General features: G+C 45.1%; 2 protein-coding genes across 2 annotated transcripts in view; both read right to left on the bottom strand.

The window, feature by feature from the left end:
- LOC130379323 (phosphoinositide 3-kinase regulatory subunit 6) overlaps window positions 1-12287 on the bottom strand; it is a 19686-nt gene extending 7399 nt beyond the window's left edge. Inside the window, exons 1-8 of the mRNA XM_056586082.1 lie at window positions 12180-12287; window positions 3083-3174; window positions 2666-2752; window positions 2360-2451; window positions 2077-2145; window positions 1615-1747; window positions 882-951; window positions 1-118 (exon numbers count right to left, since the gene is read on the bottom strand). The exon at window positions 1-118 is cut by the window's left edge and continues 81 nt beyond it. Coding sequence (XP_056442057.1) covers window positions 1-118; window positions 882-951; window positions 1615-1747; window positions 2077-2145; window positions 2360-2451; window positions 2666-2752; window positions 3083-3140 — 627 coding nt within the window. The 5' untranslated portion in view covers window positions 3141-3174; window positions 12180-12287. The remainder of the gene's footprint in view (window positions 119-881; window positions 952-1614; window positions 1748-2076; window positions 2146-2359; window positions 2452-2665; window positions 2753-3082; window positions 3175-12179) is intronic.
- Window positions 12288-12339: 52 nt separating this feature from the next.
- The window catches only part of pik3r5 (phosphoinositide-3-kinase, regulatory subunit 5), a 26091-nt gene continuing 10930 nt past the window's right edge, over window positions 12340-27500 (bottom strand). The window contains exons 3-18 of the mRNA XM_056586081.1: window positions 26026-26129; window positions 25583-25651; window positions 25083-25221; window positions 23962-24031; window positions 22586-22760; window positions 21556-21724; window positions 21294-21362; window positions 20231-21117; window positions 19701-19826; window positions 19154-19285; window positions 18676-18769; window positions 18218-18294; window positions 17631-17724; window positions 16253-16335; window positions 14037-14152; window positions 12340-13780 (exon numbers count right to left, since the gene is read on the bottom strand). Coding sequence (XP_056442056.1) covers window positions 13633-13780; window positions 14037-14152; window positions 16253-16335; window positions 17631-17724; window positions 18218-18294; window positions 18676-18769; window positions 19154-19285; window positions 19701-19826; window positions 20231-21117; window positions 21294-21362; window positions 21556-21724; window positions 22586-22760; window positions 23962-24031; window positions 25083-25221; window positions 25583-25651; window positions 26026-26129 — 2552 coding nt within the window. The 3' untranslated portion in view covers window positions 12340-13632. The remainder of the gene's footprint in view (window positions 13781-14036; window positions 14153-16252; window positions 16336-17630; window positions 17725-18217; window positions 18295-18675; window positions 18770-19153; window positions 19286-19700; window positions 19827-20230; window positions 21118-21293; window positions 21363-21555; window positions 21725-22585; window positions 22761-23961; window positions 24032-25082; window positions 25222-25582; window positions 25652-26025; window positions 26130-27500) is intronic.

Below are 27500 nucleotides of genomic sequence, written 5' to 3'. Positions count from 1 at the left end.
CATGTGGTCCAGTGGAGTCAGGAGCCCATGGGGCCCCAAGTTGGAGGCTTGGATGTCAGCCTGCAGGAGCATGCCCAGGGGCCCCGAGAAAACCTCAGGGTCCGCGAAAACAAACACCCTGGAGAAGAGGGGAGGAGGATGAGAGGGAAGAGGAGGGGGAGAAGGGGAAGGAGGAGGCGGGACAGAGGAGGAGGAGGTGGGGGAGGAGGAGGGAAAGGAATGAAGAACTCCATCATTAACTCTTCTCTCAAATTCATGAAGTGAAAAAGCCAATCTCTACTTCCTCTATGTATTGGTTTTAAAGGTGGTAAAATTCAAGGAATAACTACAATTCAGCACGCATGCAAAGATCCATGAAGTTTCACTACCCAAGAGCCCTGTACAAGCAACCCCTCACGCGTACGCAAATCTTCTGTCTCTTCGGAGGTTTGCGTCAACTAATCACTGATTGGTCGAGCAGGAAGCGAGCATCTGGACGATTGAGTCTCGCGATTCCGCTTCCAGATCTAATCCTTGTTTCATGGTTATTTGGGTTTGAAAAGTTTAACAACCCCCGCTAACATGATGTACGTATAAGTATCAGCAGCTCTGCGAAGATACGCTGCCTTACGACGTAGATCTTTGCAAATTAGCTGTACATAAAAGCTTTAGACGACTGTGAAACCACCAGCCTGCGCGTGTGGTCAACATGAGAGAGAATGTCATTGACCTCCAATTCCTTCTGCTCCACTCAGGAAGAACACAATCTGCAAACCCCAGTTTGACATGGCATGCCTTGAGCAGAAAAGAGGATGTGACACTGGCGTGTGACAAAGTAGAGACGCGCTCGGTTGCCAATCGCTCGGAACAAGGGCTTTCATTGAGGCAAAGGAATCACTCACCTCTCCTGAAAGGGGTAATGCTGGTTCTTCAAGCTCTGTTCGGCTACAACCCTCCTCTGATACATCAGGCCTGGGGAACAAACCACATCACACAGTGTCCGTTAGCGTGGATCCTCATCCGCTCACCACACCGCCCGCACCGTAATCAGATCCTCGTACAGCAGCAGAATCATATGATGATGGCCATGCAGTTTTAAAAGTCCAATTGAGGATTAAAGAGTGTATCAAAGTAAATTTGTCTTGCTTTAGTGACATAATATGATCGAAAGAAAAAAGTAACCCTTTTTATTTTTTCATCATTTGCATTAGAAAGTATTTCTAGAAAGCTATTCATATGGATGGTATATTGAATATAGATTTTATACATGGAGCAACTGGCCACAGGATTTACTGTGGACAGTTACTGAATGACTGATAATGGTGGGGTGGGTTTAACTACAATAGGAAAGTTACTAGCATTTTAAAGGAGAACATTTTCTTTTTTTAACCTGGACCCTATTACCTCCCTATAAGGGACTAATGTGGACAACAATGAAAAAATGTATGTCCGCATTAGTACGAAGTTGAAAATAAGTTCTTCTTCGATAAAACGTAGTTTATCTTTGAAGATAGCAGTACGGTGTGAGAGATGACATAGTTAACTCATGCGCGAGAGAGAGAGAGAGAGAGAGAGAGAGAGAGAGAGAGAGAGAGAGAGAGAGAGAGAGAGAGAGAGAGAGAGAGAGAGAGGTACCTGGAGTGCAGCACTCAGCCTTCATGAGTCTGCTGTAGCTGAGGCCTGTGGAGCAGTACGGCTGGGGGAAGGTCAGGAGCCTCTTGCAGAAGTTGTAGACGCGCTTGTGGAGCTCAGCAGGCATGTGGGCTGTCTGGAAAACATTGATGCACACACATCAAGCCACCTCATCACTTATTCATACAATAATAAGTCCTGAGACTCTGATATTTGTTAGTGTGAGCGTGAGTATGTGGGGGTTTGTGTGGGTATTTGTGTGTGTGGGGGTTTGTGTGTGTGGGGGTGTGTGTGTGGGGGTGTATGTGGGGGGGTTTCTGTGTGTGGGGGTGTTTGTTGGTGTGTGTGTGTTTGGGGGTTTCTGTGTGTGTGTGTGTGTGTGTGTGGGGGGGGGGGGTTCTGTGGGTATGTGTGTGAGTGCGAGTGGGTGAGTGTGTGAGTGTGTGAGTGCCCGCTGTACTGCACCTGTAACACAGCGTACATGAGTGTGTGCAGCAGAGGAATTATGTTTTTGCGACAGTCCAGCCTCTCGGCCTGTAGGTGATACAGAATATAATTAACGTCAAGAACAACCGACAATAATCAAACAGTTTTCCCCAGTATACAAGAAATTTGTTTGATGCATGTTGTTGTCACCACATATGTTGTTGTCACCACGTGTCACCACATAACCGTGAAACATGCAGGACACAGAAGAGATTAGGGTCATGACAGACGACCACATTGCCCTGAGTGGCTGGATGCGTACCTTCTCCAGCTCTTTGATGACGACACAAACCAGGGACGAGTTGCCGTCCGGGCGGTTCTGAACCTTCTTATTGAGTGTCCATCTGAGCATGCCTTCATACACAGACACAGACACAGACACAGACACAGACACAGACACAGACACAGACACAGACACAGACACAGACACAGACACACACGAACACATATTAATTCAATGACATAACAAAATTTCTCATTTCTAATTGAACATAGAAAATACTTCTGAAGAGGCATAAGGAAATCATCCAACACACACACGCACACACATACACATACACACACAAACCTGTGAGATGACAGTCTCGTTCTCGGGGCAGGATGGCCTGCACACTGCGGTAGAGGTCAGGCTCCGACAGCGCGGGGGTTCTGCCAGCTATGACAACGTCAGATGCTAGCGGTTAAAGAAGGTAATTGGTGGTCCTTTGTAAAGAATAAGGCATGCACTTTGACATGCGTGTGACACTTTTAGATTTGTAATTTTGGTTTATTTTGTAATGAAATGCAACCACAATATTGAATTCAACAGCGTGCGTGTGACTGTGTGTGTGTGTGTGTGTGCGCGTGTGCGTGTGTGTGTGTGTGTGTGTGTGTGTGTGTGTGTGTGTGTGTGTGTGTGTGTGTGTGTGTGTGTGTGTGTGTGTGTGTGTGTGTGTGTGTGTGTGTGTGTGTGTTTGTTTGTGTGTGTGTGTGTGCGTGCATGCACCTGCCGCCTCCATGCCGTGATGATTGCTCTGGCTAACCCAGGGCACGTTGTGGCTCATCTCTCAGGTGCATGCTGGGAAAACAGCTTCACAGCTACATGAAGGAAGAGAAACAAGACAAGGTGTTGAGTGAATCAACCCGGCACAAAGACGGCACACCTGTTAAAAAATGCTATGAAGAACTTAAAATGAAAGGATGTAAATTGAAAGGATAATATTATTATGACAGACACAAAGAAATTGAGATGAAGGTTGCAATCGTTCTTTCCACACCCTGATATACCAGCTAGACCGGCCCGAGCAATCAACTTCATGACCAATTAATTCAAGGGAAAGCAACAAACACACAGGACATTGGAATGGACTGAAATCTTTACAAAACAAAAACAGGACTCACACAGGTTACTTTACATTAACCAAAAAGAATAAATTAGTCTGTATTTCCAAGTAACAATGCTGTTACTGAAACCATTTATTTGCTTTGTGGGTGGGGTTTTATGTGGTGGTCATAGGTTGTGTGTGTTACTGGGGGAGTTTTCCTCAGATTGCATTTACTTGTATTTGCAGAATGCTAGCAGTCATAAAAGTTTTCACTTTCATGCATAGCGTCTTTGTGCAGGTCTGATGTTTCAGTGTTTGTTCTCCTCACACTTCTAGCCTCAAACTCAATGTGATTATCTTGCTACACCTGCAGCACAGAGTGGCAGGGCTTCCACCAGCCTGCTGCTAATGAGCAAGAAGAAAGGAATGTAGTTCTCCATGTACGGGTCACGTTATAGCTCAACCTCTTGGTTAACTTAATTTAATAAGTAGTGAGGCGTGCTAGAAGGGCGGATCAGCGAATAACCCATTGTGGCAGAATGAAGACCTCCCCCACACACTGAACCGGTCAAGCCTGATATGAGAGATCCCAGAAATTATGCATGGGAAAAATCCATGCCAACCATGTGTCCATCGATAGCATTGCTTTGGCTTAGCCATGATGATTACTTGAGATGGATTCACAATGTGCACCGTAGACATTCTGTCTGTACTGTTTGTTCACTGCACTTGTCAGGACTTTTAGCTGATTTCTAGATATGAGATGATACATTACTTGTTTTTTTTCTCCAGTGCCAGTCAAGTATTGTTGAGTCAGCCTGCACTGCTGGCACATTTAATTCTATTTCAGGTTCCAAGGATGAGTGCCCATAAAGAAACGCAGCAACACGCTGTTTCTGGAAAAATACATGATTCAGTTCCTGCCATAAGCTTCAGACGACGTCAAACTCATTCATTGGCAACCGACGTCAATAAGCATCAGACAGTGAACTCAACCCTAAGCAGTGTTACGTCAAAAAGCTTCAGACAGTGAACTCAACCCTAAGCAATGTTACGTCAAAAAGCTTCAGAAAGTGAACTCAACCCTAAGCAATGTTACGTCAAAAAGCTTCAGAAAGTGAACTCAACCCTAAGCAGTGTTACGGCAAAAAGCTTCAGACAGTGAACTCAACCCTAAGCAATGTTACGTCAAAAAGCTTCAGACAGTGAACTCAACCCTAAGCAATGTTACGTCAAAAAGCTTCAGACAGTGAACTCAACCCTAAGCAGTGTTACGTCAATAAGCTTCAGACAGTGAACTCAACCCTAAGCAGTGTTAGGTCAAAAAGCTTCAGACAGTGAACTCAACCCTAAGCAGTGTTAGGTCAAAAGGCTTCAACAAGTCAACTCAACCCTAAGCAGAGTTACTTCAAAAAGCTTCAGACCTTGAACTCAACCCTAAACAGTGTTATGTCTTAAAGCTTCAGCCTGTAAACTCAACCATTTGCAGTGTTACGGTAGAAGCTTCACACAGCTAACTCAAGAACTGTTTCTGCATTCCATTTTGAGAAAATGCTGAGGCCAAAAAAACAAATAAAACATGGAGGACCCTGCAAAGCACACTGCGGACGCGTCTGAAAACAGGAAAGAGTAGGACACAGCAATGACTTGTGGAAGGGAACTAAGCTCAGCACGCGGGGCTGCCTCCGTGTGTGTGTGTGTGTGTGTGTGTGCGTGTGTGTGTTTGTCTGTGTGTGTGCAGGTTGACTGGAATTCCCCAGTTTCAGAATAGTTTGCCGTAGACCTGTCCGGACCGAAGAAAGGGCAAAGAGCAATCTAGCAGAGCTGTTGATTATTATTTGACAAATGAACTCGTTAGGGTTGGTCAAGTCATTAAGGATAAGATGCCAAAAAGGTATAACGTCATGAGACGTCAAATAACCCAACCTTTATGATATCAAAATGCTACAGGCAAAATTGTGGCTTGTCAGTTTGAAAACATTCTCAACTGGTTTGAACACAAATAAAATGTTATTCACAATGTATGCTAAATTTCATTAATCAAGACAGCATTAATTGATTAATAGATCACTAGCTGCGATGCTTCCACTAAAAAGTATCTTATTAACAATTCATTTTACAATCTATCACTTTTCAATGCCAAATAATACTTGTTAAGTTATTACATTTTAATCAGCAGCTGTTGCTTGAAGAAATGCATTGGTTAATAGGCATTAATGCATACTGATGTAGACTTGCAGAGTGCTGATAGTATAAAACTCAAACAACTTTTTTGGGGGAGGAGCTAGCAACACAATATTGCATTGGGTAGTTTTGTACGTTTTGTAACGTTTGATGATGGTATTTTAGATTGGAATGTACAAATGTAGAAGAGATCTTTAACGTTGAGAAAAAAAGGGCAAGTAACAAGACAAAAGTTGCAAGACGGGGGAATTTCTCCCTGAACAAAAGCTCTTCAGTTGTTAAAATGTGGAGTCCATGACGACCCAAGACGCCCCCTCTGATATCTTATTGACTGAAATGATCATGATGGGATACATCCCTGGGGGTCTTCAGAGGTGGTAAGACTGGTTACAAAGAGATACAATGTTATACTCTGCATTAAAGGCACTTCATTACAACAGAAACAAGAAGACCTTTCAAAATGTATTCTCATCTAACTGAAAGGTACACTTTGGCATGTTTGTATACTGAAACTCACACACACTCACACCCCACGCAAACACTCACCCATCTACCGTAACCCACCAACACACACACACAATCAAACTCACCTCAAAACAAACAGATATTTTCTACTTTGGTGTAACTGAAGAGGATATCAATCACATAGTGTTCCTGTAACAACACACCAAACAATATGAGGAAGTCTTCTACAGATCACGCGCACATGGGGGTTGTGTGTGTGTGTGGGTGTGTGTGCATGTGTACACACATCTCTGGAGTTTAGAGAAGAGAGAACGGGTTGTGAAAAAAGTGTGTGTGTACACAAATGTTTGCAGTTCATTGGAGTCACATAGGATCAGTGTAGATTGGAGAAGAAAGAACATTTTGTAAAAAAAGTGTTTGTATGTGTGTGTGCGTGTGTAAGTGTGTGTCTTAAGTTATGTTCTATATACTGATGTTTTTGCACTGCAGACATGAAAACACATCTGAAGAAGACTTCAATTGCCATAGTAAGAGCACACACAAATACATAATTTCAAGCCGTGGATAATTGTATGGTTTTCCCAACGATTATTTGAATAGTTATAATAATACATATTACATTATTTAAAGGGAAATCCACTGTGTATCTTTCCCTGTCTGAATCAGAGTCAGCGAGACCACTGCTGCAGATCCTGTTTTATCAACCGCCCCCAAAAATGAGCACTTTACTTTAAAGTCTGAAGATAATACAAATCTAAAATGCAAACACAAAAACAATTCACTTAAATCCATTAAAAATAAAGTATGACCAAAACTAAACTTCGGAAATATGCAAACCACTGGATTGTAGCAAAGCAAATCGTTGATTATCTGACGAGGAACAATCTCTTCGAACCTTTCCAGTCGGGGTTCAGGAATTTCCACTCAACTGAAACTGCTATTACAAGAGTTGTAAATGACATCCTTCTTGCTTTGGATAAAAATACAAGCTCAATGCTTGTGCTGCTGGACCTGAGCGCTGCCTTCAACATGATCGACCACAGCACTCTTCTTCACCGTCTTGAGCACTATGTTGGTTTCGGGGGTACGGCTCTTGGTTGGCTTGAATCAAACCTCACAGATAGAACCCAATTTGTGCTTCATGAGGGTTCAGAATAAAAGCACTGTAAATTACGCTTTGGCGTACCACAAGGGTCGGTCCTTGGTCCATTACTTTTTGCAATCTACATGCTTCCCCTGGGCGACGTTATCCGCAGCTTCGGAATTAGTTTCCATTGCTACGCGGATGACACCCAGCTCTACATTCCTGTAGAGATTCCGGGGACTCGGCCCAGATTCAAAGGGTTGAGTCCTGTCTGGCTGCTGTGAAGGGCTGGATGTCACAAAACTTCCTACAGCTTAACACTGGGAAGACAGAGCTGATAATTATCGGCTCGAAGCAGGACCGGGAAGAGTTTGAGGATGTCTCTCTGGGGTTGGATGGCCTCGCCATCCCACAGAGTGCGTCCGTCAAAAATCTTGGTGTCCTGTTTGACCCTCAACTATGCTTTGATCAAGATATAAGAAGTATAACTAGAATTGCCTTTTTTCCATCTGAGAAACATTGCAAGAATCAGACCAATGTTATCTGCAGCGGATGCAGAGACACTGATTCATGCATTGGTTTCGTCAAGACTGGACTTTTGCAATGCACTGTTCTTGGGATTACCGAACTCTACCACAAAAAGTCTACAGCTGGTACACAATGCGGCAGCTAGACTGCTGACCAGAACGAGAAAGTTTGATCATATCACACCTATTCTCGCCTCTCTGCACTGGCTACCAATAACTTTCAGATCCGACTTTAAGGTGCTACTGCTAGCCTATAAACCTTGCATGGATTATCTCCATCCTACCTGAAGGACCTGATCATTCCTTATAGTCCTTCTCGTCCCTCCGGTCTTCGGGAGCCGGCCTTCTTTCATTGCCGAAGGTTAAAAGAAATCGGTTGGACAGATAGCGTTTGCCTATCGAGCCCCCTTCCTATGGAATAGGCTGCCATCAGCGATCAGGGAAGCTGACTCTGTCATGGTCTGTCGTGTTTTCGTGTGTTTCCCTCCTGTGTTGATTACTGTTCCCTCCCCTAATGTGTCTCAGCTGTTCCTCGTTGTGTTTGTTACTTAAGCCCTTGTCTTTCCTTGTTCCTTGTGCTATCATTGTGGTTGTTCGTCCTGCGTGTTCCCTGTTCCCTTTTCCCTGTTGTCACCCGAGTTCCCTGGTTCCTTGCCTTAGCCTTTAGGCATAAATAAAGTGCTGTTCTCCCTAAACCGTCTGCGTCTGGGTCCTACCTGCCTGCCTGCACCCTCAACCTAAACAGAATGATAGCACCAACATTGGACCCAGCGGACGATCAATTTAGCCGTGAGTTGGAGGATTTATAATGGTTCATTATGAAAGCAATGGATTTTTGGGAGAACATTCCCAGCAGGAAGGAGCAGGAGGCTATCGTGGGGCGTACACGCAGGGCTGTCCTCTTCAAGGCCCGAGTTGGGAGGACGCCTTGCCCGAGTGGGCAGTTGAGCTGCCTCAGCCCCACAGTCTTTTGGCCTGAGAGCTACGTGCCGGTGGCCACCGGACTTTTGTGACCGGCCTAAACCTCCACGCTCCTACTCTCAGCCTCTGCCTCCGGTTCCCCGCTACCAGCCTCTGCCTCCGGTTCCCCGCTACCAGCCTCTGCCCCCGGTTCCCCGCTACCAGCCTCTGCCCCCGGCCCCCAGCTACCAGCCTCTGCCTCCGGTCCCTAGCTACCAGCCTCTGCCCCCGGTCCCCAGCTACCAGCCTCTGCCCCCCGCTACCAGCCTCTGCCCCCGGTCCCTAGCTACCAGCCTCTGCCCCCGGTCCCCAGCTACCAGCCTCTGCCCCCGGCCCCCCGCTACCAGCCTCTGCCCCCGGTCCCTAGCTAACAGCCTCCTCCCTTGCGGACAATCAGAGTGGGGGTGGTGAGTCTGGGGTACCACCCGGTTCCTCCTGGCACTCCAGCACCCGCACTAACTCCGGTCCCCGAGCCCTGTCCGTTTCCTGAGCCCACTCCTCGCCTTCCAGAGGGGGACCGGCCTCTTCGCCTGCCTGAGGAGGTCCGCCCTGCGCTCCTGCCTGTGGAGGTCCGCCCTCTGCTCCTGCCGGAGGTGGCCCGCCCTCCAGACCATCCAGGGGAGGCACGCCCTCCGCTCCTGCCTGTGGGGGCCCTCCTCCACTCCTTCCCGAGGGGGGTTCCTCTTCAAGGCCTTCCAGAGGGGTCCCGCCTTCCAAACCTTTTGGAAGGGGCACGCCCTCTTCCTCCAGAGGGGACCAGCCCTCTACCTTGCCTTCCTGAGGGGTCCCGCCTTCCAGAGGGGGTCCTCCCTCTACCTCGCCTACCTCCAGAGGGGACCAGCCCTCTACCTGGCCTTCCTACAGAGGGGGTCCGCCCTCTACCTGACCTTCCTCCAGAGGGGAACCGCCCTCTTCCTGGCCTTCCACCAGAGGGGACCCGCCCTCTTCCTGGCCTTCCACCAGAAGGGACCCACCCTCTACCTGGTCTTCCACTAGAGGGGATCCGCCCTCTACCTCTCCTTCCTTTGTACCGATGACGCGCCCGGTACAAATTTCGCCCCCGGTACAAATTTAGTGTGACACCGGCTCAGATCGAGCTCGGAACATGTGGTCGCGCCGCAGTCTTTCCTCTGGCATATCGCTGCAACTGTCATGCCAAATTTGTACCGGCTGCCAAATTTGTACCGGGCGCGTCATCCATACGCAATCCATTCCCAACCTTGCTTGCCTGGCACAGATGATCTCGTCGGTCGTTGCCTGGAACGCAACGACGCGTCGAACGACAGTGGAAAGGTTTCGGACAGCGCAGAACCTTCCGTTCTAGCGATCCGTTTTCTTATTGTGCATTTTCGTCCTTGACCTTCTTTAAATCCTGGCGTTTACCCCCCTGCAAATTTGATTTAAACAAGTAAATACAATACAAATAAAAGTAAAAGTGTTATCTAGCGTCGGTTTTCTGATTATGTTATTTCGTCTTTGGCAACATGAGCGCGACCAACATGACCCGGGCATATGGACCCCGGCTGATTTGCTCACACCCAAATAAAGTCGCCATGGAGACAAATACGCAACCGTAAAAAATTACGGATGTTTCCACCCATGTGGTTGGCTAGCCTGGCTCCGCCCGCCTAAGTACTTCCGCTCAATTTGAATTTCACCAGACTAGTGGTTGGCAGTATTGCGTCAGAAAATAACGTAGGACGCATATGACTTTGGAAATATGAACTCCTTTCAAACCAGTAAGTAAAATCACCTGCCAATTTTGGTTGGATTTCTATCAATTTTTTTAGTTTGGGCAAAAGCCCAAACTTTGTATGGCATTTTTGCCAGAGAATCGAAAACATTACCGCATTTATTTGTTTATAACAAACGGCTTTTGTTTGACGTTTATTGTTATGCTGTCCAAATCAGTCCCATGATGGTCCCACTGTGAATCACAACCCTTGGTCCCCTGACATGATCTGCGATGCTGCTAACGTCAGGACTGTGACAGCGACACGGGGGTAAACAGGGAGGTCACCGGGTTTGGAGACATCCAGTCTTTATGGAACGGGATATGCAGTGCGTCACATTTAATGGTTTTGGCTAAGTGACAGGTGTGGGACAGCTCGAGGACACAGTGATGATGGAGAACGTCTAGACGCCGTATCTTGGCAGCTTATTTTCCTAACCGCCCAATAAATGAGTGTTGGTGTCTACTTGTGGCCGTGCGCTCCTTAAATAAAGCTCATTGTGGGAATGAAGTTGTTAGATGAGTAGCCTAAGACGATAGGTTATTCTTAGTTAAGAAAAGACGGTTCGGGTTTCTGGAATTATATGGCTCATCTTGACTTGCATACGCATATATGCAAATGAGACCAAACGAGGCCTGCACAACATGGTAGAAGATAACGTTATGTTTATTTTTGTAACATTTCATACCCTATATAATATATTTTGATGTGGAAATAATGCTGCAATAAAACTGATAACTAACACTTGTTAGATGAATTCAAACTCAGACAGAGTTTCACCCTAAGGGAGATGCCTAAATAAGTAACAAAAGTTATCAAAACAGTTTTTTTTTGTGTGTATTTTGTTACAAAAGACTCACTGTTCTACTAAAAGGATCATTGTGATAACCCAAAGCGGTCCGATCGGGTGCTCTGAAGTAGCTGACTCCCTAAGTATGTGTCGAAATGTCATCAAGGCCCCTGCAGCAGCAGTTTTAAGTGCGGCCATAAATCTCAAATCGAAGCACTGAAGGAGATAACGGCGATCAGAAAGTCTCCAAGGAAGGTTCAAAGGAGTCCATTGCCGACCGTAATAACACGCGCGCGGAAACGGTCGCTACAAACGCCGTGCATCCCCTGAAACTGTCCAACAGCACCAGGAAGCTCGGCTCTAAAACAAGGAAGTCGGGGGGGTGTACAGAGCTGCTTTTAGACCTAGCCTAGACACAGCAGATACTTGAGTCACATCAGCAAGTGAAACCAAACATTGGCATTCTCTCAGACGGAGACGCCTCTTTGACTCATTGTCTTTGGAAGCTACTTTGCAGTTAACAAAGTCATCACCAATCACCACATGCTGTACAACATCTGCAATGTGAACCTAACGATTTTGAAGTACCTGACGGGTAACGCGGATTAGAATGATGTTGGCGTTGATACACATTCATAAGCTACAAATGAATGGACATACAGTAATCCTCCCTCTACAGCTCATACTGTCTAAGCCACCTCATGTAAACCATGAGCCATGTAGTGAGACAATAAGGTTAGATGTTAACAAATAATAAGTAACTAACGTCAGTAATATACATTTAAAAAAACATTTATTACAATTTGTAGATATCCTCGTGAAATTGTACACGATATCGATCGTTATTGACTCAACATAGCTGTTGACAACTGATGTTTGACTATTAGTAAACAAGGTGTTGCGTTGTACCGTTGTTACCGAGTGCAGGATTTATTTTAGTTAAAACATTTAAAAGCCTATACTGTAGCTCGGGGAATTACTATTATGTTATGAGTCTCTTCAATTCTATATACCGACTTTTCTTTAGGTACGTACCTGGTGTTACGATTTTCATTAAGCCCCAATGTTGTCATTAAAGTCCCAAGACGTGAGGAGAAGTGACTTCCACTTCCAACTGTCATTGACTGACACAAAGCACGCGAGTGCTTTGTGGACACCCAGGCTGGTCTCCGCGGGACCACGCCCACCACTTGTACGTTACAATTATCCAATGGCGCGTCTCAGTTCCTCCATGTGCGGTTAGAGAATAAATTCATATAGTGGCGTCTCGATTTTACTCACTTTATTTATTGTACACAAATTTGACCTATGTATATATAAATATCCATACTGTACATCTTACAAAGTATCAATGTAGAGATCGACTGTTCCTCAAATGAAATTAGAGAAAGCTACTGTAACTCAACAAAACAGTACCATTAGTAAGAGTTGATAAAAGTAGGTGCTTCAGCTGCCGCATAGTTAAACTACTAATTTATTCAATATAGTAGGAACAGCGTACATTATACTTTTCATCCTAGTAAAGTTGAAGAACCTCTCTAGTATAGTATTAAAATATGCCTAAATATCAAGGTTATATTTTTGCATTCAAACAAATACATTTTTAAACTGAGCTATTAAAAAGTACAAAAAATCCATTGAAAATAAATTACAAATAATTTGGTACAACATTTACAGAGTCCTCTATTGGTCTAAATAATTATTGCAGGCCCATTTCTCCTGAAGAAGTGGTCATTTAAAGAAAAGGGGAACTCTTAGGAAGCACATTGAAACACATTGGAAACAACCAAAAAACACACTGTTTACAATATATCTAGAATATATACAATTTTAACAAATTACTTTGACATTTCGTATAAAAGTGTGAATACTCCTAATCCCGATTCATATCTAGGATATCAAAGAGCTTCACCACAAAACACATGGAGAGGTTCATGTCTTTCCATGAATGTGTTGAATCACACTCTTTATATGCTTGCTCTTTGTTGGTCCCAGAGCTTGGAGGCTTTCTCCGAACACTAGGGGACGGAAGTCACCCTGAACGTGGTGCCAGTCCACTGAACTAGAACACAACATGGCACAAGCATAATGGACTTATTGTCTTCGCTTGCGCTTCCCAAACATATATTATATAAACCTTTTAACAAACAAAAGGTTTTTGTGAATGCGTCATCACATCAGCCCCAAAAATCGACACACAATCATTTTTATACAGTCTATGGATAAAGCTCCACCATAGGTCCCACATGTGCATTAATCAGGTAACTCAGTGCATTGACTCATTAACCAGTTTCTCCATTAGCTGCGTGGACACTTGAGCTTGAGTATTTTCCTAATAGGGGGAGGTAAAGTCTGAGCAGCCATGGCGTCCAACGTGGCCGCACTGTCCTCCACGAGGGGAAGTAGGGAAAGTGAAATAGTGTAGCGTCTGTCGGGCCCCCCGTAGTCGAAGCCCCCTCAGTGTATTTGGAGTGGCCCGGGAGTGTCTTCAGGGCATAGCCCCGACGAAGGTGTGTACGGGCAGGCAGAGCAGGGAGCAGAAGGTGGGGTTGAGGGGTCGGATCTGGGGGGACAGCACACGGGCCTGCCTCCAGTCCGTGCAGCTGTCCGGTTTGGAGCACACGGACACTTCGCACCTGGACGGGACAGAGAGGCAACGCTGTGTTCACTGTGATGCCTGCCATTTTGTATACATGTGTGTGAGTGTGTCTGTGCATGTATGTTTGTCGGTAAAGAGGCAGCGCTGGGTTCACTGTGATGTCCGCCATTTTGTATACATGTGTGTGTGTCTATGTGTGTGTGTGTGTGTGTGTGTGTGTGTGTGTGTGTGTGTGTGCGTGCGTGCGTGCGTGCGTGCGTGTGTGTGTGTGTTGTGTGTGTGTGTGTGCCTACCTGACAACACTCTGTAGGACCTTGCGTTCGTCTTGGTCCAGACACACAGCAAAGGTTGTGTTCTCACTTCCGCTCACCTGGACCTTGTCCACCTTCACCTCCCATGTGCTCAGAGACTGGGGACAAACACAGCAGAGCCAACCACACTTGTGTTAACTCGCAGCTGACCTCACATTAATGTTTACTGAGCTATCGGGTTCCGACATGCATGCAAGGATACTCCTTCTGCTGATTTTGCGGAGGACCAATCACATTTCATTTTGAGCTGCTGCTAATTCTTTTTGGTTTTCTACTATTCTTCTATCCAATTTACTTCTGATGCTTTTTATTTTTCTCTGTATCGGTAATCTCTGTTTGTACTGCCTTACCATTTGGTATATCATTACATTGTCAGATTGCCATTCTCCAGGCGGCCTGTGTACATCATTCCTTTGCGTTGTGTTGCAGAACCGTAGCCAGGTCGTTCGTGTGGCCTATATCAAACCAATAAGTAATCTTGCATAAACCTAACTAATAAGTTGTGTTGCCTAAACCTAATGACTTAAAGATTTGCAATTTAACAGCACACTTACCCCACTCTCTTGCATTTGACCCATTCATCCAACAACAGAGAAACCACAACTTCCTTTCTAGATTTATAATGCGTCACATGTCTTCCTAAAGCCTTCTGGACGAAAGCGTTAAGCAGAAAGATATAAAGGCGAAATTCCCCCGCTGCTTTCTGACAAGATTTGACATGTGCCAAACAAAACCAAATCTATAGCGTGGTTTCAGTTTCAGTCACATTCTCAGGCAAACGCTTTTTCGAACTGTTCCTCTTAGACATATATACATACACTTAAAATGCGATATAGCACGGTTTAACATACCTTGTAACGGATATATAAGGCTGCGTGCCATAGAACCCCAATTAGTGAGTGATAGGAGATTTCTCTACAAAACGGCCTATAAAACGCGCAAGTTAAACGTCCCTGTTCAATCTATAATCTGGTGTAGCTTTTGATTGAATGAAGATTAAAAAGATTAAAATGCTTTCCTGCCGCGCCCTTTGTCAGAATAAGCTTGCAAGAAGATTTGTCATGGCAATCAGCCAACTACCGATAAAACTAAGACTAAAAGCCCTTTGTTGTTTTGTATTAATTGTCGGCAAAATAATATAATAAGCATTCTCTTAGGCTTCTATTCAAGCAGGCATTCTTCACTAATATATTGTTGTTTGACTTTCTGTTGACAACTTCAGGCTCACTATTGGAAGTCACTCTGAATAAAGCAGCTTACAACGTAAATATAATGCTTGAATGTGTTACAATGACCACAACAGTATAGGACAAAAGTCCAACAAAACACAAAATACGAACGTATGCAGCTAAAACAAAAAATGTAGCAAGCTCACACATTATACCCAATACTAAATGATATTACTCCAAGAGGAATTTTCAGCATGTATTCAAATCGATTTTGACTAGCTATTTAGTACGATAAACCGTATTTTCTTCAAATAATAAGCAATGGATGATTAATTATAGTTGTATGAATATGAACAGTAAAAGGTAGTGCTACTGGATTTCTCTTGTATTTGTTAAATGCCAGTCAAAAGCCTTCAGGAGTCCATCGCAGACTCTTTCAGCATTGCAGGAAAATGTACCATCTATTGGGGTCGTTGTGTTACTACAACAGAAACGGTCAAAAGGGTCCAAAAGATCTGTGGTCAAACGTAGTTGAGTGCTTATGGGGCTGAAGGTTAACAGTTAATAATGTAGCTCGTCTATCTTAAAATATAAGAGAGTATTGCTTAACACACGAGTTGATGAAAAATCTTTGAAAAGTTTGACTATTTATATAATTGATTCCAATTCCACTTGGAGATCGCACATCCTGTATCGATGATGTCAATGGTCCAACCTTCCACGATCTTTCTGCAGAAACCGACTAGAAAATAGCCCAGCAGGACGGTTAATGTACTGTCTGAGGGCCCCCTGAAAGCACGACAGTCTCTGTTGCAGTGCCTGTGCAACAGGTGAAGTTCTTTCTCTGGTTATGAGATACTGTTCCTCATCCGCCGCGCCACGTCTAAATATAGACATGCACGAGTACGACACGATGTGCGATCTGTATGCAGGCAGCTGCAGTTTGATACTGGCGACATCTTGAAACCCACAAACCACATCCACATACATAGACAGACATGATGTCAAAGAACGTGACTGACATCTTACCTGGTTGTAGCTCTTCTTTGCTTTACAGTTTTGTCTCTTCAGAACTTCAGTCATACTCAGTAGCAGGGACTCCATCTTAGGGTCTGGGGGAGAGCATTACCAGCAGACGGGTTTAGACAGGACTCAACCAACATTATCAGTAGTCTGCTTTAGACAAGACTCACAACCAACCTTATCAGTAGGGTCTGCTTAGACCAGACGCACAACCAACCTTAATCAGTAGGGGTCTGCTTTAGACAAGACCCACTTCCAACATTATCAGTAGTCTGCTTTAAACAGGACTAACATTGTCAGTAGTCTGATTTAGACAGAACTCAACCAACATTACCAGTGGAGTCTGTTATAGACAGGACTAACAACCAACATTACATTGGAGTGCTGGTTATAGACAGGACTCAACCAACATTACCAGTGGAGTCTGTTATAGACAGGACTCAACCAACATTATCAGTAGAGTCTGTTATAGACAGGACTCAACCAACATTATCAGTAGAGTCTGCTTTAGACAGGACTCAACCAACATTACCAGTGGAGTCTGTTATAGACAGGACTCAACCAACATTACCAGTGGAGTCTGTTATAGACAGGACTCAACCAACATTATCAGTAGAGTCTGCTTTAGACAGGACTCAACCAACATTATCAGTAGAGTCTGTTATAGACAGGACTCAACCAACATTATCAGTAGAGTCTGCTTTAGACAGGACTCAACCAACATTATCAGTAGAGTATGTTATAGACAGGACTCAACCAACATTATCAGTAGAGTCTGCTTTAGACAGGACTCAACCAACATTATCAGTAGAGTCTGCTTTAGACAGGACTCACAGCCAACATTATCAGTAGAGTCTGCTTTAGACAGGACTCACAGCCAACATTATCAGTAGAGTCTGCTTTAGACAGGACTCACAGCCAACATTATCAGTAGTCTGCTATATACAGAACTCAACCACATTACCAGTGGAGTCTGCTATAGACAGGACTCTACCAACATTATCAGTAGAGTCTGCTTTAGACAGGACTCAACCAACATTATCAGTAGAGTCTGCTATATACAGAACTCAACCACATTACCAGTGGAGTCTGCTATAGACAGTACTTACAAGAAACATTATTAGGAAAGAATGGTTTTACAACACTGGTTATTTTTTGTCATCACATGATCATGTATATGCAGATCGATAATAATAATAATAATAAAAGGAATAAGAATATTCATATTTATAGTGAGTGATACAAATTAATAACTGCCATGAAATCATTCATTAATTATGAAGTGCCATATATCAAAAATAATTTAAATAATATTGACGGGAAAGCTTCTGTTTACCCTTGTTCCTGTTCAACAGTTGCTCAGTTGCCATTGGTAACTACATACCTAGATCCTCATGGTTTTTGCAGGCTTTGGTCAGGTTCAATGACGTGCACACTTTGGTCTCTCCTTTCCAATGACTCCGCCCACTAACTACCACCTGAGAGTCAACATAAAGATCACAAGGTCAGTTATACCCTTGTAACTTATTTATTAGGACATATTTGCAGGTTTTTTAAATGTTTGAAACCCACAAAAAAAGACAAATGTTTAATCTCTTTATGTCTCACGTTCAACGTAACAAACACGCTGAAAACAGGGTTAAAACATTACATTCTACAGTGAACAGTAGGGAGCAGCATGAAGGCCAGTGAAAATGTTACACTAGTAACATCTATTTAATATCTGTGACTAATTCGGTTTGTTCCTTGAAGTTGGTTCAAGGAACAAAATGGGCTTTGCATGTTGCTCCTGTCTATATGGAAAAAAAGATACATCCCCTTTAACTGTTTTTACTGCAGTTTCTCATCCACGCAAAAGAACGCACATGCATGTGACACTGCAGTGTTTAAAACTCTTGCCTTCGCCCTTGAGCAGAGCCTTTTTTTAATGACCTTAGATCTCAGGCAGCGGTAGACAAGTGGCCGTCTTACCTTGTTGTAAAGCACCTCCAGCTTGAGAGGAACTGCTTCTCGGTCTCCATCGATGCCAAACCTTTTTTTTGCAGAACCTTCCAGATGAACACATGTGACACTAATTAAAGCCATTGCATGTTAAATGGAATTTTTCCTTAACAAAACCAAATATAACAACAAAATAAGTCCTAGTGTCAACAAGAACATGAACAAAATAAACTGCACACATAGAAAAAAAGTCCACATTAGGACTTTTACTGAGATTTCTAAACTAAAGAAACTCAAGTACTAAATACACTGCCTTGGGTTCCATCATAAAACCTTACTGAGACTTTTAAGTTATATTTGGCCGCTGTGTGTGTGTGATTGCTGTGTGTATAAATCTGTATGCATGTGTGCATATATACATGTGGGGTGGTTAGGGGTTTTCACAATCAGTGTATTTTTATGTTTGTGTGTGTGTGTTTCTGACCTACCCATGGCCTTGACAGCTCGGGTACCCGCAGTGTGTCCCAGCTCCAGTGAGTGGATGAAGACCTCTGTCCTCCTTTCACCGCCTGCTAATGTTAGCTTTAACACCAGAGACACAAGCTCATGTTAGCTTTAACACCAGAGACACAAGCTAATGTTAGCAGCAACATTAGAGACACCAGCTAACATTAGCCACAACACCAGAGACACAAGCTTATGCTAGCTTCAACACACTATAACATATATACACATGTATACACACACACACACACACACACACACACACACACACACACACACACACACACACACACACACACACACACACACACACACACACACACACACACACACACACACACACACACACACATACATATATATATATATATAACATACACAGTTTGTGCATCCAAACATATACCATGTTTACAGTGTGAGCGTGAGTGTGTGTATGCGTGTGTACGTGTGTGCGTGTCTAACCTCGGCCTGATAGAGCTGGATGAGAGTGGGCCGTGTAGCCTGGCGACAGTAATACAGAACCAGGTCAGCCAGGATGGGGAGCCGGCACTCATACGAACCGTCATGCAACTGAGACTCCTTCTTGGAGGTTTTCTGCAAGGGACAACACAACACGAGTCACCCTTTTATTCACGTTTCTTGGTCTCACACCAGAACAATGGAGCTCCATGATTGCGGGTGGAAAGAGTCTCCTACGGTCTCCTAGTTCTGACAGACGGAACCACAGACACACTAAGTGACACGAAGCGAATAATATCTAGTTCCTTTATCGGCATAAGTGTGAGTGTTTAACCCCTATAACCTGGAAGAGCACATCAGATAAAGCTAAGTATACACTCCGCACTTCCTGATTTCATAGGATTGTGTTATCTTTCTGAGGTTGGAAATACTCGCGTATTTTGGGTCATGGTTAATTAGAAATGGGCCCAATTCATAAAACTCTGAACGTGGCCTCAAGCATGAACTCAAGCCCCTTGCTGTGAGCTGGAGAGGGGGGGACTAGAAGTACCTGGCAGACCAAGTTGGCGGGCAGGTGCAGCAGGCTGAGTGTGTTTCTCTCGTACCAGGGGTCCAGCAAGCCCAAGAGGTGGGCGATATCATTCGTACTGTCCTCTGACCACGATGCTTGAGGGTCCTACAACAGGAACAAAAAGTCATTCACACACCCGATTAGTTTATGTGGAACAACAAAGTTCCCCTTACACTTTAACAATATGGTGACAAACCTTTGCAGATGAAGACAAAGGCAGTCATTCAGCAGTGAGCTACGACAAATGAGCGAAAATAATTCATATATCTTCTCTAAAGGGCTTGTACATGTTGACGTCACATCGCAAGGACTTATACATTTATAATTAATTGTTAAATGATTTGTCATTACGTCAAAACAAAGTCTTGAGCAGTCCAAGATGAGTACATTATCCTGGGCTATGTTTTACATTAGTGCTACATACTCTCTTGGGCACTCACAAAAAATCCCACAACGCCTTCCGATGTACAAGCCCTACAACGAATGCCTTTAGCTTTTATCCCACTTACAGCAGATGTCACCGCTCCATGGGGGGGGCAGCCCGCCTGGACCCAGGGACACGGGGCCCTCAGGGACTCCTGCGGGGCCCCCGAGTCCCTCCTCACGGGGACAAAGTAGAACTGCAGCCTGAAGAGCCTGCTGAGGTGCGGACAGGCGCCCTCCCTCCGCTGCAGGCGGCTGTAGGCCCGGGCCACCTTGCCCGCGGCGTGGTCGGCCCCGAACACCACCACCCGCAGCGTAGTGCTCTTGGCCTCCTCGTCGCTGCTCAGGATGGGCCTCCGGCGGAAGCAGACGTGCCGGAGGGCCGGAGCCTGGGGCTGTGGCCGAGCCTCTGAGCTGCGCCGATCCACCTGCTGGGGGAGGGAGGAGGACCGCTGGGTGCGCGTCCCCAGCAGGTTCTTGGACTCCGGGTTGCCCAGGCTACTGGCCCTGTCGAGGCGGCGGGGGCGCTTGGGCCGCACCAGGATCCGGAGCAGGTAGTGGCTGAGGGGGGACTTGCCCGGCTTGGGCGAGGACTTTTCGGAGACGGGCGACGAGGAGGGCGACGAGGAGGGCGACGAGGAGGGCGGGGAGTCGTCGGCGTCCTCCACGCCGCTGTCGGTGCTGGAGGTCACAGAGGAGAGCGAGGGAGCGTAGGACCCCGAGGCGGCCGACACCGTGGAGTAGGTGGAGGAGGTGGAGAGGGAGGAGCCGGTGGAGATGGTGGAGGCGCGGTAACCGGCGCTGCGTTTGTGGGGGTAGATGGGCGCTTCTACTTCAAATTCCTCGTCGTCCCCAGACACACACTCCTCCTCCTCCTCCTCCTCCTCCTCCTCCTCCTCCTCCTCCGTCTGGCCGTCCATGGTGTGGAGGTCTTCCAGGTCGTGCTCGTTCTCGACCAGCACATTCAGCACATCTGGACAAAGAATGAGGAGAAGGTTTGGTGAACGCTCCAAAGGCAGCGAGTGACTAGCGGCTCCAGAGTCGGAGCCATGACCTGACAGACGTACGCTATTGACTCTGCGAAAAAGCTGAAGTTGCACCGATTATTTCAGGATATTTTTGGGATCGTTGATAAAATCAAAGTCCTACCAAAGTTGTCCTTCTCCCAGGGGAACATGAAACACTTGGGCGTCGGAAGTTGGATCGTCTGTAGTGCGCCTGAAAGAGGGAGTACACAAGAATAAGCCAATCAGAAGTAGTGTTGAAAGAAAGACACTATTTTCTTATTAAGAGTCACCAATCTCGACCAACGGATGACATAGTAGGTTGGCATGCAATGGTACATTTATATCATGTTGCTGATCGTCATTATATCGCCTCAATCAGTACAAGACGAGCCGAGCCCTCCTACCATTAGACGGTCTCCCACTGGAGGCTGGGACCTCCAGCTTCTCCCAGAGGCTCTCCAGGCTCAGGATGATGTGATCACAGCCTTCCTGTGGGTCGGCCATGATGGCGGCGGTCTCCATGACATCAGTTACCAGGGAGAAAATGTCGCCAAGCTCCTGTACACTTTTGGCCTGAGAAGGAGGTTTTTCAACATTTTGTATTATTATAGATAAAAATATATGTATACAGAAATATATATCGATTTATTTGTATCATGAATTCGTTACAATTCATGGACCCACACTAGGCCATCTGTACCGTGCCCAAGTCCGTTTCACACCTGTACCGTGCTCAAGTCTAAATCGTTTGGCTAGTGTGAGCACGCCAACCGTACTCAAGTAGGCTACAGTTCAATTCCGTGGCTGAGCACACTTCGGAGAGGTGTGCTCAGGCCACGGTACAGATGCGAATGAGCCGACACGCAACCATGCACGGTTACATAACCTGTGCTGGATGACGTATAGTCCATGCGACCCTTCTTTGCAATTAAACAATAAACATGTTCGGCAAGCGGTTCACGAGTGGGTTCACGTTGGTGTTATATAAGTTGAGTTTTTGATCAAAAATTCCCCGTTCGTCATGGCGCACTGGTTCACTGGAGAAGGCAGGGCTGAGCCCGGAGACTAGACCTCTTTAGAATATTCTGCATACTACTCCCGAATTTCTTTAATTGTATGAATGACGACTCTGAGTGTAGTCTACAAACGGGATTAACTATTTAAGTGCAAAAACGCCAACATATGTGTGAGTGCGCCCTAATAACTTTCATTTAGCAATTCAGCCTATAATGTAATTTTCTTAAAACGTCTCAGCGGGGAAAATCATTGCATTTCACCTGAGAGTTTAAACACAACCAACAGAGGGAGCAGTTTTGCTCTCCCCATTATCGCCCAGAAGAAAATAAAGAACAGTTCGAATTCAAACTCAGCATCGATGTAATTTTCCTGCGGCTGCTTTGAAGCTGCGGCGTGACGTGCGAGAGCCCTCCCCACCTGCAGGGCTTTGTGGAGGCTGGCTAGAGGGTATTTGGCGCCCAGGGCCGACTGGTAGGCGTGCTTGATGAGGGTGATGAAGCTGTCCCTGGGGGAGTGCTGCATGCCACTGAGCTGCCGGCCCACAGACAGGAACTCTGGAGGCACCTCACCAGGGGTCATGAGCAGCACCGTCCTGCAGAGGGAGACACAGGTCACAAGGGCTCGTTTTCCTAGAGCTGCGTGTGTGTGTGTGTGTGTGTGTGTGTGTGGGGTGTGTGTGTGTGTGTGTGTGTGTGTGTGTGTGTTGTATGTTATATTGAACAGTGTGTGTGTGTGTGTGTGTGTGTGTGTGTGTGTGTGTGTGTGTGTGTGTGTGTGTGTGTGTGTTTGAGGGGGAGTGCTTTTTGCCTGTGTTTTTTTGTCAGAGCGCTATAACATCAGCTGCTACTGAAAGGTCAGTTTACGATTACACTATCCAAATAAAGCTGAGTAGCATTAGCTTTAAAGAGATGTGTTGACGATGTCATCTCCATGCATATATGTGAAAACACACACACACACACACACACACACACACACACACACACACACACACACACACACACACACACACACACACACACACACACACACACACACACACACACACACACTCCTAGATTACCAGGAACTATTTAGGGCCTGCTATGCGTTGAAATACCAAGAAGCACTGCCGAGGAAGAGGTTTTTAAGGGTGCATGCAACAATTATGTGTTGCATGCAGCACTTAAATATAGCGTTGCAAACTATATGATTTGTAAGTCTGAGATGGAAGAAAATAACCCTGGCCTGACCTATATATGGGCACATCATGCACAATGCATCATGAACACACCACAAGAACCCCAGAATATCAACAATCCTTCAGATATGAACTAGTTAAGTCTCATACAAAGTCAGTGAGTCATGTTTTATTTGGAAGGGAACTTTACTGAGAGTGCTCAAAGTTCAAACCACATGAGATATCAGATGTCTGACCTTTGACGGACTCCGAGTATGAATTTATTCTAAATGTCAATAAACAGGCAAAAGAAGGGCGGGGAATGTGTCATCACAAAACCCTGTGTTGTTACAATAATCCGTAAATCACAATGAATTATCGCGGTCAGAATACCGGGCAAAATAATCACAATTATATTCACTGTCATCATGGTGCAGCCCTATAGCGACCAGTCCCCTGACAACCTGTGATCACAACCACGAAGTTGCGCGGTCAATCCTTTACGTTTTGTGCACCTTGGGCGGCTTATGGTGAACCCCGTTCAAGACTCTCCTTTGCAAACATCATTAGTAATCTCACAAATCAGACATTAGATTATCACAGCCAAAGTCTGAAGGTGGTGGTTTCAACCTACACAGTCTTGGAGTGGAAGCCAGGGGTGTTGAGTCCTTGTTCCTCTCTCACCAGTCTGTTGAACGATATCCCTAGGAACAGAAGACAACAATTTTAGGTTTAAATGTATTTGATACCCAAGAGGACTTGATTTCAATACCTCTTGTCAACAAAAGGTTTGGAAGATTCAAGTTAGCTAGCTATCTTATAATGAAACAATATGAAAGTAATCTGCATTGTCCTTTGAATTTCCATAGAGTGAAATAAATTCCCAAGTCAATGAATAAATTAAATCTCATACAATGATCAAGAGGTTGGAATGGGGTTGTACAATCTTTGGATAGATTTTTTTTTGTCATGACTATCCAACACAAATTACCAAGAGAATTTTGTATTTGGAACATAAAATAACTTTCGTCCGGACTAGGCTGCCAACATAAACATGTGTTAGAACATGTGTAGAACACAAACTTATTTTTAAAGTTGCAAATTCATCATTTTTTAAGCTTGATTTATGTTCACTGCCATTGATGCTTCCTAATTTTTATACATAACTAACGTGTATCGGTAAATGTCACTTCTGTAATTTTATTTTGTCACTCCCCATTCTAGGAAATATGACAATGGAAACTGACCTTGACTTCTCTTTTCTGCATTGTGACAACCACATGGGGACAAGTTTGCCAGATAATGGTTCTTCTTCCTATTGCTACTTTTGGTACAATACTAGCATCCATCTGCATGGAGGCATCTATGTTTGATCTCTGAATGCACTGACAACCCTGGCCAGCAGGGTGGGACGATATCCCACACAAATTCTTCAGATCTGACCTCAGAAGGACACGCATTAAAGCAGGGTTGTAGATCTGACACATATCTCAGCAGTCACATGGGCCACAACGTGAACTGTTGAGGCCGAAAACCCTTTGGATCCAACTGCGAAACATTTGGTGAGCATTGAGGCCAATGATTTGAACGGAGCTGCAATCAGCCGGCCGGACAAAGAGACCCAGAGAGCGAACAAGGACGAACAGACAGACAAGCAGGACAGACAGACAGACAGACAGACAGACAGACAGACAGACAGACAGACAGACAGACAGACACGCAGACAGAGAGGTCTGGACGGAGCGGTGTGAGTACCTGGTGCCCTGAGCTCTTGCTGCAGGGTGGACAGCAGGTCCCGACACACGCTGCAGTAGGGCTCCGGCCAGGTGAGGAACCGGCGGAACACCTGCATGGCCTCCTCCAGCAGCTCAGCGTCTGGGGGACAGAAGGGCGTCTGCACCCACAACAAGACACGCAGCGTCACGCAGCGTCACGCAGCGTCACGCAGCGTCACGCAGCGTCACGCAGCGTCACGCAGCGTCACGCAGCGTCACGCAGCCCGCTCACTGTGGGCTCGCGGTCGGAGCGGACGCAGAGGGGGCCGGGGGGTCATTTAAAGGAAAACCTCAAATGCTAAAACAACTTGTTTCTTGCGAAATGGGATTTAGCGGGTTACATGGTAGTGCCATGGATCGTTCCTAGTTCAAATCCTAATTAAAATGTGCACGTTTAGAAAACGTAAGATGTACATGTGGGCTCTGAGGGTTGTACGCATATGAAGGTTAATATTGAAGATCGGTCATTTCCCCTATTACCTGAAGCAGGGTGGAGGAGAACATGATCGCTAGGGGAGCCACCAGCTCATACTGACAGTGCTCCTGGACCTTCACACATCCCCGCACACACACACAGCAGAGAAGAGAGACAAACACATAGAGACATGTTTACTATGGTGGTCGTTGAGCAAATCAACAGGGATGTTAACAGTGATGCAACACGCTTCGTCCCTGTGGTGGCTTTGGTTCAGATTTCATCCCACTTCTATCCCCCTGATATCATATCACATCACAGAATTGTACGGCCTAAAATAAACTCCGGCCACCACCCAAAGACAGATCGACTTGGTAAAAAAAAAGGTTAGATTGAAACAATTGCTTGGCTGGGAAGATCTTTCTACCCTGGCAAGTTTAAAGACACAATTCAAAAATAACATTTTGGACCCAGTTCTGTGCGTGGCCTTTGACTTTTGACCTCCCACCTCTCTGGTCTTCCTGATGATCTGCTGCAGGAGGATGAGGAAGTTTTCGGGGTCTCTCTTCACCAGCTCCTCCAAGCTCCAGCGGTTCATCGAGCACGTCGCCGCTACACACACACACACACACACACACACACACACACACACACACACACACACACACACACACACACACACACACACACACACACAAACAAACAAAAAACATACACACAAACACACAAAAACATAATTTAGATAAAGGATGAAAGTTTCACTAAAACGCAAGGATAAAACATAAAAATCGTACACATTATATATTCACTTATTCAGCATAACAAACATCTTCTTCAGATGTGTTATTCACTGTAAAGTTATCTGTTTCTATTGAGGTGTGCGCAACAGTAATGCTAAAGGAAGCAGTGTTGTGTGGTTCTACAGAAGGAAATGATGGTATCTCTGTAATTTGGTTATAGTGGAGTATAGGGCTAAGGAAATACTGAGCGGGAAAAGAGAACCGAGCAGTTTTAAGGTTGGCAGAAGAATGAGCAGCTAGTTTCAAATTCTCAGATAGTACTATTTTCTCGACAGAAAACGGAAACCTCAAGCCACCTGATTCAAAAAGAAAGTCACCTTGCTAACAAGTAATGCGGTGAAGGTACGGGAGTGCAATGATCTACAATAAGGTGCATTTATTACTCTCTGTTAAGAATCCAAATGCAATGTGTAGAAACTTTCAGTGAGAGCTAGCAGCTAATATATCTTAGTGTGGAAAAGAATGCTGCACATTTACTTGAGCCTACACCCCCAATGCTGCTCAACAACATGTTTCTTATGACTGAACACCTGACAGAAAATACACCAACAGGTGTTGGTATAGGTATGAATCAATCCATACGCTGGTTGGGGAACCAAAAGCAGTAATTGCTCATAACGTTTTTGTTTTGCACGGCCCTCTCTCCATTCAGGTGTATCCGCGAGTGCTCGACGTTTTGGTAACTGAGGCGGTGGTTTTGTACTCTCGCCCTATCTCTCTCTCTGTGGTTCCACCATGAGTGGCAGCCCCTTAGCTCTCGAGGTCATAATTAGTCACAAACTGAGGTCTGCGCCACAACCTCCTGCTTACACCACACACCTCTCAGCGATAAACACGCGTGTGGCAGTTTGCCTGGCGTGCTGTTGTTTTATGTTTCAAGTGATAATCGTATCCTTGAAAACAATGTGTGTTGTGTCTACGTTTGATTGAAATAATAATGATACAAATTTGAATTATGATTTATATGAATACTATATATATATATATGTAATTATATATTATTTTTGTTACCTGTTCATTGGTGCTTGTTGTCAAGGGTTGCAGCGGATTCTAACTAAAATCACTGTTATGTCATTCTAATATCTTTTTTCTAACAGTTTTGGTTAAGATATTGTGCTTGAAATGCATTCCGGGTATTACAATTACAATTAGGGCATTTAGCAGACGCTTTTATCCAAAGGGA

This window comes from Gadus chalcogrammus, chromosome 3, assembly GCF_026213295.1.
Source record: "Gadus chalcogrammus isolate NIFS_2021 chromosome 3, NIFS_Gcha_1.0, whole genome shotgun sequence".
In the NCBI taxonomy this organism is placed as follows: Eukaryota; Metazoa; Chordata; class Actinopteri; order Gadiformes; family Gadidae; genus Gadus; species Gadus chalcogrammus.
This window is presented reverse-complemented; position numbering and strand designations above follow the sequence as displayed.